This window comes from Ambystoma mexicanum, chromosome 5p (genome assembly GCF_040938575.1).
Source record: "Ambystoma mexicanum isolate Mex_15411 chromosome 5p, UKY_AmexF1_1, whole genome shotgun sequence".
NCBI lineage: Eukaryota > Metazoa > Chordata > Amphibia > Caudata > Ambystomatidae > Ambystoma > Ambystoma mexicanum.
In genome coordinates, this window is record NC_090930.1 from 183639053 (window position 1) to 183651791 (window position 12739).

The 12739-nt window shown below is 43.3% G+C and overlaps 1 protein-coding gene across 1 annotated transcript in view; it reads left to right on the plus strand.

The window, feature by feature from the left end:
* Positions 1-12739, plus strand: part of TRPC5 (transient receptor potential cation channel subfamily C member 5) — a 1352993-nt gene that overhangs the window by 1070557 nt on the left and 269697 nt on the right. Inside the window, exon 6 of the mRNA XM_069612595.1 lies at positions 5521-5843. Within this exon, the coding sequence (XP_069468696.1) occupies positions 5521-5843 (323 nt within the window). The remainder of the gene's footprint in view (positions 1-5520; positions 5844-12739) is intronic.

Below are 12739 nucleotides of genomic sequence, written 5' to 3' on the forward strand. Positions count from 1 at the left end.
AGCAAAAGGGAGAGTGCACTGGATCATTGTAGACAGAGTGACAGCGAGAGAGAAAGATAGCGCAGAGAAATTATGTTGGGGAATGAGAAACAGAGCGCGACAGAACAGGGAGAGTGCACTGGATCATTGTAGGCAGAGTGACAGCAAGAGAGAAAGATAGCGCAGAGAAAGTATGTGGGGGAATGAGAAACAGAGCGTGACAGCAAGAGGGAGAGTGCACTGGATCCTTGTAGGCAGAGTGACAGCAAGAGAGAAAGAGAGCGCAGAGAAAGTGTGCAAGGGAATAAGAAACAGAGCGTGACAGCCAGAGGAAGAGCCCATTGGATCATTGTAGACAAAGTGACAGAGAGAGCGCAGAGAAAGTGTGTGAGGGAATGAGAAACAGAGCGCGACAGCAAGAGGGAGAGCACTGGACCATTGTAGACAAAGTGACAATGAGAGAGAAAGAGAGTGTAGAGAAAGTGTGCGAGGGAATGAGAAACAGAGCGGGATAGCAAGAGGGAGAGCGCACTGGATCATTGTAGGCAGAGTGACAGTGAGAGAGAAAGAGAGCGCAGAGAAAGTGTGCAATGGAATGAGAAACAGAGCGTGACAGCAAGAGGGAGAGCGCACTGGATCATTGTAGGCAGAGTGACAGCGAGAGAGAAAGGTAGCACAGAAAAATTGTGCGAGGGAATGAGAAACAGAGGACAGTAAGAGGAGGAGACCAATGGATCATTGTAAAGAAAGTGACAGCGAAAGAGAAAGAGAGCGCAGCAGAAGTGTGCGAGGGAATGAGCAACAGAGTGTGACAGCAAGAGGGAGAGCACTGAATCACTGTAGACAAAGTGACAGCAAGAGAGAAAGAGAGCGCAGAAAAAGTGTGCACGGGAATGAGAAACAGAGCGCGACAGCAAGAGGGAGAGTGAACTGGATCATTGTAGACAGAGTGACAGTGAGAGAGAAAGAGAGCGCAGAGAAAGTATGTGGGGGAATGAGAAACAGAGCATGACAGAAACAGGGATAGTGCACTGGATCATTGTAGGCAGAATGACAGCAAGAGAGAAGGAGAGCGCAGAGAAAGTGTGCAAGGGAATAAGAAACAGAGCGTGACAGCAAGAGGAAGACCCCACTGGATCATTGTAGACAAAGTGACAGCAAGAGAGAAAGAGAGTACAGAGGAGGTGTGCAAGGGAATGAGAAACAGAGCACAACAGCAAGAGGGAGAGCACTGGATCATTGTAGACAAAGTGACAGCAAGAGAGAAAGAGAGCGCAGAGAAAGTGTGCGAGGGAATGAGAAACAGGGCGCAAGCGGAAGAGCCCACTGGATCATTGCAGACAAAGTGACAGCGAGAGAGAAAGAGAGCTCAGAGAAAATGTGCGATGGAATGAGAAACATAGCGGGATAGCAAGAGGGAGCGCGCACTGGATCATTGTAGACAGAGTGATAGCGAGAGAGAAAGAGAGCGCAGAGAAAGTTTGCAAGGGAATGAGAAACAGAGCGTGACAGCAAGAGGGAGAGCGCACTGGATCATTGTAGACAGAGTGACAGCAAGAGAGAAAGAGAGCCCAGAGAAAGTGTGCAAGGGAATAAGAAACAGAGCGTGACAGCAAGAGGAAGACCCCACTGGATCATTGGAGACAAAGTGACAGTGAGAGAGAAAGAGAGCACAGAGAAAGTGTGCGAGGGAATGAGAAACAGAGCGCGACAGCAAGAGGGAGAGCACTGGACCATTGTAGACAAAGTGACAGTGAGAGAGAAAGAGAGTGCAGAGAAAGTGTGCAACGAAATGAGAAACAGAGTGGTATAGCAAGAGGGAGAGCGCACTGGATCATTGTAGACAGAGTGATAGCGAGAGAGAAAGAGATTGCAGAGAAAGTGTGCAAGAGAATGAGAAACAGTGCGACAGCAAGAGCGAGAGCACTGGATCATTGTAGGCAGAGTGACAGCAAGAGAGAAAGGTAGCACAGAAAAAGTGTGCGAGGGAATGAGAAACAGAGGACAGAAAGAGGGAGAGACCACTGGATCATTGTAAAGAAAGTGACAGCGAGAGAGAAAGAGAGCGCAGCGGAAGTGTGCCAGGGAATGAGAAACAGAGTGTGACAGCAAGAGGGGGAGCACTGGATCATTGTAGACAAAGTGACAGCAAGAGAGAAAGAGAACGCAGAGAAAGTGTGCAAGGGAATGAGAAACAGAGCACAACAGCAAGAGGGAGAGTGCACTGGATCATTGTAGACAGAGTGACAGCGAGAGAGAAAGAGAGCGCAGAGAAAGTTTGTGGGGGAATGAGAAACAGAGAATGACAGCAATAGGGATAGTGCACTGGATCATTGTAGACAAAGTGACAGCAAGAGAGAAAGAGAGCGCAGAGAAAGTGTGCGAGGGAATGAGAAACAGAGCGCGACAGCAAGAGGGAGAGCACTGGACCATTGTAGACAAAGTGACAGTGAGAGAGAAAGAGAGTGCAGAGAAAGTGTGCAAGGGAATGAGAAACAGAGTGGGATAGCAAGAGGAAGAGCCCACTGGATCATTGTAGACAGAGTGATAGCGAGAGGGAAAGAGAGCGCAGAGAAAGTGTGCAAGGGAATGAGAAACAGTGCGACAGCAAGAGGGAGAGCACTGGATCATTGTAGACAAAGTGACAGCAAGAGAGAAAGAGAGTGCAGAGGAGGTGTGCAAGGGAATGAGAAACAGAGCACAACAGCAAGGCAAGAGGGAGAGCACTGGATCATTGTAGACAAAGTGACAGCAAGAGAGAAAGAGAGCGCAGAGAAAGTGTGCGAGGGAATGAGAAATAGGGCGCAAGCGGAAGAGCCCACTGGATCATTGCAGACAAAGTGACAGCGAGAGAGAAAGAGAGCTCAGAGAAAATGTGCGATGGAATGAGAAACATAGCGGGATAGCAAGAGGGAGAGCGCACTGGATCATTGTAGACAGAGTGATAGCGATGGAGAAAGAGAGCGCAGAGAAAGTTTGCAAGGGAATGAGAAACAGAGCGTGACAGCAAGAGGGAGAGCGCACTGGATCATTGTAGACAGAGTGACAGCAAGAGAGAAAGAGAGCCCAGAGAAAGTGTGCAAGGGAATGAGAAACAGAGCATGACAGCGAGAGGGAGAGTTCACTGGTTGATTGTAGACAGAGTGACAGCGAGAGAGAACGAGAGCGCAGAGAAAGTATGTGGGGGAATGAGAAACAGAGCACGACAGCAACAGGGATAGCACACTGGATCATTGTAGGCAGAGTGACAGCAAGAGAGAAAGAGAGCGCAGAGAAAGTGTGCAAGGGAATAAGAAACAGAGCATGGCAGCATGAGGAGGACCCCACTGGATCATTGTAGACAAAGTGACAGCAAGAGAGAAAGAGAGCGCAGAGAAAGTGTGCGAGGGAATGAGAAACAGAGCGCGACAGCAAGAGGGAGAGCACTGGACCATTGTAGACAAAGTGACAGTGAGAGAGAAAGAGAGTGCAGAGAAAGTGTGCAAGGGAATGAGAAACAGAGTGGGATAGCAAGAGGAAGAGCCCACTGGATCATTGTAGACAGAGTGATAGCGAGAGGGAAAGAGAGCGCAGAGAAAGTGTGCAAGGGAATGAGAAACAGTGTGACAGCAAGAGGGAGAGCACTGGATCATTGTAGACAAAGTGACAGCAAGAGAGAAAGAGAGTGCAGAGGAGGTGTGCAAGGGAATGAGAAACAGAGCACAACAGCAAGAGGGAGAGCACTGGATCATTGTAGACAAAGTGACAGCAAGAGAGAAAGAGAGCGCAGAGAAAGTGTGCGAGGGAATGAGAAACAGAGCACGACAGCAAGAGGGAGAGCGCACTGGATCATTGTAGACAGAGTGACAGCGAGAGAGAAAGAGAGCACAGAGGAAGTGTGTGAGGCACTGAGAAAAAGAGCGCAACAGCAAGAGGGAGAGCACTGGATCATTGTAGACAAAGTGACAGCAAGAGAGAAAGAGAGTGCAGAGGAGGTGTGCAAGGGAATGAGAAACAGAGCACAACAGCAAGAGGGAGAGCACTGGATCATTGTAGACAAAGTGACAGCAAGAGAGAAAGAGAGCGCAGAGAAAGTGTGCAAGGTAATGAGAAACAGAGCATGACAGCAAGAGGGAGAGCACACTGGATCATTGTAGACAGAGTGACAACAAGAGAGAAAGAGAGCACAGAGGAAGTGTGTGAGGCACTGAGAAAAAGAGCGCAACAGCAAGAGGGCTCATTGGATCATTGTATACAGTGACAGTGAGACAGAAAGAGAGTGCAGAGAAAGTGTGCGAGGGAATGGGAAACAGAGGACAGCAAGAGGGAGAGCGCACTGGATCAGTGTATAATGCAGTGGGTCCAACAAGTGGTAAGTTGCAAACTATACAATATACGGTACGGAAAGCAAGCAAATAGTAACCGTCCATAACCAAAAAGAGTAGACGACAACAATATGCCAACAAAAAGATTGCAATTTAAATTCCATACATGTGACCCTAGCCGTCAGGAACCTGCCTCTCCTAGGAAGAGTACAGGGAGGTGAGGAGCGGAAGTGCAGGAGCCGCTACAGCCATGACTGCTGCAATTCGGTCAAGGTACGGCACCTGGCTCGTCAAGCGTGAGCCAAGTGGTGGTGGCAGGACTGATGGTCAAGCTACGGCAGGAAACAGAAGAACCAGGCACCATTTGCAGTTGTGATGCTACAGGTATCTCTGCGGTGCTCTTTTAGATCAGTGGTCTGTTTATACCAGGTTGAAGCTTTGTGAGTGATACACACTTGTATATGCCCCACCGAGAGCAAGGCACAAGGAGTGTTAACTGTGGAGAAAAAAAACCCAATTCAGCAGCAAGTCCAAGGAGTGTTGCTCACTATCAATCACATTTAATTCAAATTGTTGTTCCACTGGCAAGAAAAGTGAAATTCCTAATTCAGCCCAGCTCAACATGTATGAACCCTACAAGGTCTCTCAATAGAATGCTCAGCCTTGCTAGACCTAGAGTACAGACAGATCTCAGAAGCATAGCTAGAATGGTTATAGGTCAAAGGATTGAATCAAAAGGATCGAAATGCAATAAGGTCGAATCAAACGGACCGAAAACAAAAGGGTCGAATTATTATTATTATTTTTTTTTCCAAAACCACGTTTTTGCTGTAAAAAACACTTTTTTTTCCTACACGGAAACCCAAAAATAAATATACATTTAAAAAAAGGCATTCGACCCTTTTTTTTCGGTCCTATTGACTCGACCCTATTTTATTCGATCCTTTTGTTTTAGATCCTTTGACTGGACACCGCTAGAATACCAAGTCGCTCCCTTGCAACCATATATGGTATTCGTATGTAAAGGTTAGTGTAAAATTAAATATCCTAGGATTACATTTTTACAGTTCTCCAACAGATGAAGTGGGCCGGATCATGCTTAACGAAACCATGTGCGCCAACGCTTTTGCGATGTACATCTGTTAGTAAAATACAATTTCAAGTTTAGTTTCTAAGGATTTGTGTGTTAACTTATGTTTGGACATTTGCAACATAAAATGTGTGTTTCTTTCCTCAGTATAACGGCTCGCGGCCGAGAGAGGAATGGGAGATGTGGCACCCCACCCTGATCGCTGAAGCCCTCTTTGCAATATCCAACATCCTAAGCTCCCTCCGCCTCATCTCATTGTTCACAGCCAACTCTCACCTGGGCCCCCTGCAGATCTCTCTGGGACGCATGCTGCTGGACATCCTCAAGTTCCTCTTCATCTACTGCCTGGTTCTCCTCGCCTTCGCCAACGGGCTCAACCAGCTCTACTTCTACTATGAGACCAGTGCCTCGGAGGAGCCCAACAACTGTAAGGGCATCCGCTGCGAGAAGCAGAACAACGCATTCTCCACGTAAGACCACTTCTGCCATGATCAATCTATCTGCATATGTTCTGAGGCAGTTATGTGTTTACTTGTTTGTTTGTTTGTTTGTCTGTTTATTTTACTTGTATAGCGCACCTGACCCAGGGGTATCTGGGCGCTAGTGAGTAAGAAGATGGTTACATGTTACATTTCAGACACAAAATGCATATAATACATAGTATAAAGAAAGAATTCAGGTAATACATAGTACAAGCATGCATTCAGTCAGATACATAGTACATATGATACATAGTATAGAGCAAGAATTCAGATACTACATAGTACAAGCTTGAATTCAGTCATGAACGCATAATAGATACAAGCATACATGTACGTTCGCAGAGTAGTCAGGGATACAAAGTACAGGAAGGAATTACGTTAATTCTTATTAAGTAGCCAGGCGATAACACTACTCCTGAATTTTGAAAATACTTGGATGGATTTGATGTCCGGTGGGAGTGTGTTCCATAGTTGGGAGGCCATGACCAGGAAGCTGGAACCACCTACACATTTTAGGTTGTATCTAGGTACCACTAGGCTTGGGTTGTTGGTAGATCTAGTAGTACGAGGGGAGGGTCTCCTTGTGAAGCTTTGCCCCACTCTAAGTGCTTGCACCATCGGGTGACATCCCCTTGGGCTTCATAGAGGGGTAATTCATGCAAAGGCACGCAGACAAAACACACAGTGTGGCTTGTGTTGCATTCACGTTCTATTGTGGTTGGTTGTCTTGTTCTTGTCCAGTGCATGAGGTTTGATGCTCTTTGAAATGTCTTTAGGGAGGACTGCCCCCATTTATCAAATAAAATGAAACGGGCAATGCTTGATGAATGACGGAAAGTCCAACCTTTCCTTGGCCTGATGGTTGGATGCTTTTATGGCCCTATCCCCATCCCCCGCTCTGCCTATCCATCCCAGCTCCTCTGCACCCCTGCACCCTATGTGTACACATCTGGATGCATCCCCTATGCACAGCACTCTCTTCCCAGTTAGATGTGTGCTAGTTAAATCCCATACATGCATCCTTAGCAGTTTGATGATTTTTTAATGGTCATGTACTCTGGGAAATTCATCATTTAAGTATAGTTTTCCTTCTCTATGTATCCCCAAAATCACTCTCATTCCCCGTGTGTTTTTCATTCCATTCTTGTCTTTGGGGTTTAATGAAAATGGGCTCCTATTTCTGGCACCATCTTCGGTTTCATCCAAAATAACTCACTTTATCTGTCCTATGCCTGCCTTCCTCTTGTTCTCTTAGGTTTTCCCTAAACCTTTCCACCCTATCACTTCTTACTCTGCTTTCCTTCAATTTTCAAAGCCTTTCCCTCGTCCTCTGTCCATAACAGAAGACTAGGCATCTCACTGCACCCTTTAGGAGCAGACACAGATGTGCCACTTCACGCAGGTGTCCACACATATGCATAGCTTTTCTAAACATCCATCATCTGACAGCAGATAGACTGCTGTGGGCAGCCCTACAGGTAAGGGGTGTATTGGCTACTTTTACTCCTTAAAAATAGGCAAATACTCCCAGAAAATACAAATAGGGAGTAAAAATACTCCCAATAAAAATAGAAACCGGACCCATAAAATGCTGTCCCCTGTTTTCATCCGCTCAGCTCCATTAATATGTTTGGACCAGTAGTACACTTAATGATACAGGAATAAAGTCTTCTGGTCTTGCTGCCTGATCTAAAGAGGTACAGATGTATCTTTTTGATGTGCATGAATAACTTGACGCAAAGATGTATTACGAAACATTTCTATTTTACAGCTAAAACATATTTTTACTCACTTATAAAATACTCCTGTTCCAAATGGGACTTTTCTACATTAAACATTAAAAAGTAAGGAGTAAAATAATACTCTCACTTCAAAATGTTATCTGGTTGACTGATTGTGGGATAAGAATTAAGGATTCTCGACACTGTTGAGATACCTGAAAAATTGCTGACGTGCCTCACGTACATATGATAGGAGGTGTAATGACTTAAGAGCATGACACGGAAGGGCACAGCTAGACTTTCACTAAATTACTGAAAGCAGAGATACACTGGTTTGGGGGAAAATCTATATTACTATTAGACTTTCATGGTGGATCTCTGAAACTCTTAGGACAGCAGACGATTCCTTAGGTAAAGTATGCATGAGCGTGATGCAATAGAGGCTGAGAAATATCACTTCTGGAAGAGTGGAGGGATCGCGGTGGATCTCAGGTGTAGCCCTGGATGACATAACAATGGGGATCTGCTAGCAAACCTGCTCTAGAATTGCATTATCAACGATGCCACATGAAACAGCACCCCACACTTTAGAACCCAACGCTTGATCTTCCAGGGAATGTGCATAATAATGTCCTAAAGGCAGACTCCAACCAGCAATCCTGCCATGATCTCCACTTTCTAGAAGATGCAATTATAATGTAGCTTTAAAATGCCAATGGTCTTAGAATTATCAACAGCTGATTTGAGACTTTGCACACTGGTGTTGGGTTTTAGCTTGACCTCACAAGTTGACACACTTTCTCTGTCCAGGATTTTAACTATAACTCAGATCCTAATAATGTTACTCCCTCTCATCTCTCTCTGGTGTCACGGTTCAACAGGTTCACTAATAAGAAGTGTTAGAGGTAGGGTACCCAGTCGCCATGTCAGAACAGAGATATCTCTTTTCCAAGTAAGAAAAGGAGGGATACATCTTGAAGCTATCAAGGTAATGGCCAAGTTACAGACCGTGCCTCATAACCATTTTGCAAAGCTGACAGACATACCTGTACGCATTAATGAGATTTCCCTGAATTTCATTCTATTGCAATAGACCTTCAGTTGCTAAGTTGTGGACATGTGGCAATAGCTGTGGGTTTGTATCACTATGTTCAGGATTCAAGAAATATTGAATCTTTAACAAGTAAGAAAAATAAATGATTGCCCCCCATTATAGCAAGAGGATCATCAGGTGACAGCGGATGTCTTCGTAATTATATTAGATGGTTGGTGGAAGCACACATATGCAACAACAATAATACACACATCGTAGAGATGTATATGTTCAAGAAAGGCACTGTGGTCAAGTCTGTATTTTTAGTATTTTCTTTATTTGGTGCTTCAAATTTATCCTCCCCACATAATGTCAGACAGTGATCTAATCAGTCCTATTGTTGAGCGAGTGGAGCATTAAACATGTTGGATGGTACAAGAATCTGGTGCGGGCCAGGGGTTATGGGAGCATCAGAATGGAACAACACTAATGGGCAAAGGATACATGTTAACACTTTGCAGTTGTGATGTTAATTATTTTTACCATTGACTGTGGTTGAGGATTGGTTTAAGGAGTGCAGTGATGTCTACGTATGACATCAGAAAAGAATAGTCTTAATTTCTCTTTATGTGATGAGCAAAAAGATTTATTAGAGTTGGTCTTGCGAGACAGAGAGCATTGTAGCCTAACCCAATCCCAACCCATCCAACCCGCCTGCCCTGCCTTCAAGATGAGCTCCTTTTCAACTAATCCCACAACGTAAAAGGCCTTCCGTTCCATTATTACTGTCTCATCTAATACAGTAATTTTCTTTGTCCCTGCAGATTAGTCCCTCGTTTATGTTGATGTTCAAAAGGGTGTCACCTGACTTACCAGTTCTGGGTAAAATATGGCAGCGATGAAGTAATTCCGATGGCATTCTCTTCAGGCTAGGGGCCTAGGCCTTCACCCTAACTTCCTTAGTAGATGAACAATCCTTTGTGTAAAACAGTTCATATCAGCACCATCCATTTGCACTGAGCTGGCGGCCTTGTCCAGATAATCCGGATCTGGACGAACATTTCGGAGTCAGCATATTTCCAGTGCATCTGTGCAGTCAAAGATATTGGCAACCAGTATTTACACAGTGCCAATATGAACGTTGTACCCTAGCCAAACGTCTGCTGAGGAAAAATAATTCACACAAAGGGCATATAGGATGGTGTCATGTCAAGGACTTAAAAAAATGGATTTCCCCCGCTTCCTTGTTTTCTTTTGTCAAGGAAGTTCCTCCCAGACCCAACTCTTCTCACATTGCGATCCCATTCATCCCTATTTTCAGCGTATCATTATTATTTCTCTCATTGATTTATTCTACTGCTTTTCTTTGGCAAGGGGTCTGCAACCTTCCACAATGCATAAAGCCGCTCCATAGAACCAAAGAAAATAGAGGAAGGACTGGAACTAGAAGGACAGTGCAACATTCTCAGGTGTAAACAAGGTTGCATTCCACTGTCTGCGGCAGCTTGTCATATAGAACAGGGCGCTACTCTTGGGTTGGCCTGCAAACAGGTGGTCCAAATATGTGATTCCAAGGTTGCGAATTGGACCATGCATCTGTCTTGGCCTTCACAACGGGAAGTCCTGATGTCAGAGTGTGCACTTTCCAGAATGTCAGGTGGTCCTATCACAATCTTGGCAGAGCGCTCAGGTTGTACTATACTCTGAATCCCAATGCACCAAAGGTACATGATGAACCATTCTACTACAAGGGATCACTGAGACAGGGCCATAATGGAATGTTTACTCAGAGGAGGGCTGGCACTGCACCACGCATGCCGATTCCTAGAGGGAACTAGCTCAGATCTATTCTCCACATTGTAAAACGATGTAATGTTTTAGGGCATATCCATAGGGCCCGTGACACGAAAAGGTGTAATTGGCAGTGTGATGCAGAGGGAATGAAAGTGACCTTTGCAACCTACGTGTGTGATGACAGTGTGTTCCATAGGATCGGTATCAGGTAATAATGTCCCCATACATAATGTCGCTGAGAAAAGCCAGTGGTGACATTATATATGATGATGGGTTGTTCAATGTAATAATGTGTCAGCATAAACCGAAACATTTTTGTCAGGAGAAGTTTTTGCAGGGACATTATTACATGGAAGAATAGGATCCCAGTTAGCCCAGGGGGGTTTATATATGGCCTGAGAACTAATCGTAAGTTAGAAAGTAAGTTGCTTCATAATGGGTGAGGCTAAGCGGGGCACAGTGTCAGTTCTATAATCTGCATTTAATTTGAATTGGGGGATCATTACCTGCGCTACCTACAGGCCTGTAGCCATTATTTTTTATTTTTGGACCCGACTTTCACTATTAAAAGTAGGAAAATGTGATTTCTAATAGGGTGCCCGGGGGTTCCTAAAGAAGGAAAACAATGGTTGCAACCATGAAGGGGCATGACCTACTTAGCAGAAGAATATGTATTATTTTAAAGGGCCATATACATACTTTTAAGGATTGAACCTGGAAGTATATAAATACACATATTACAAATTCAAGAAGTCTGGGCATAGTCTTAAAACATATATACTAAGCCTTTTATGTACTATTTATGAACCTTAGGCTTAGGCAGGGTTGTGGGTAGTGGGCACTTTGGCATATATATATATATATATATATATATATATATATATATATATATATATATATATATATATATATATATATATATATATATATATATATATATATCCAGTGTACAAGTGTACAATTGGTTTATAATAAAACCTTTGAACAAAGAAAATGAAAAGTAGAAAGAGCAAGGCAGAGAAAAAACAAAATATAACTAAATTGCTTATCAAAAATACGATTATAAATATCATCCAATACTTTTAGAAATTAATTGAATAAATGCACTCTTTAAATCTTGCTTCAAAATTCTATCTATGTCTTTTCATGAAAGTATTGAGGCAATGATAAGGGAAATGGGTTGCCCACTCATCCAAAGTATTGTGAGGATTTCAATTCCGTGTTACCCACATATTTTCTGAGCTTAGCAAATGTAATATTTTGTTTACTAGGACAGATCATTAATAGATGTTCCAGAGCCTCAATAACGAGGTTTCGTGCATAATCTACAACACTGTTCTTGGAATGGCGTTTTCAACCTCACTCATTGCACTTCTAAAGAGGCCAACATATTACATCTGAATTTTAGATAATGCCTCTCAGATATGTATCAAGATAACGCTTAATATAAGATTAAATTAAACCTGAAATAGGTACATGCTTTGAATATGCTTTAGTTAAGTGTAACCCACATAGATGTTTAACATTTGCTCCCTTATCCCAAAACAGAGCCTTTTTCTTCAAATCCTTCAAGATAATACAAAAAGTTCAATCCTTATTAATATTAAAATCAATTTCATTAAGAAAAGCTTCATTGTTTTTTCTTAAATTGATTTAATTCAAAATAATAATAAAGTAATGTAGCCTCCCTTAGATTGCAGCAAATGCTCCTCTCTTCACCATTCAGAATTCTTAAAAACAAAGTGCTTCTTCTAAGATTTAGTATGGTATTTAAGGAAATCAAGCCAAATTCACATCCTACTGATGCCACTTATATATAGATTTAAGGGCACCCAGAGTGGCTCTCAAAAAGATTACTTCTTAAGGAACTGTTCTAATTTGGCAGATATCACCTCCAAACCGTACAATATATTAGGTGTGCATTTTGGTTTGTATAAAGTGATAGTTGGAATTAGTGAGAAGCCCCGTGTAGAAAAGACGAGCCTCTAAAAATTGTGGCTAAATGAACCACTCCAATGACTCTTATTTGCATCAACTTGAGGAGAGCCTTATTATTCATGTGTATTATATTCCGTTGCTAAATGTGTGCCACAAGTTCCAGAGCTCTGCGTGTGTAGTGCACATTTCAGAGAAAAACAAAACATATACACGCATGTTCACCATAGATTTCCTGCTGGAAGTCCACTATGTGTATATTATTTATGAAACATCAATGTGCTGGCCTCTGGAAACCAGTGCTAGCGGGGACTTTATAATCAGTATCAAAAAGGCAGCGCTGCTCCCAGACATCACCAACCTCACACACAAAATAAACAAACTCTTTCATCTTGGATGCA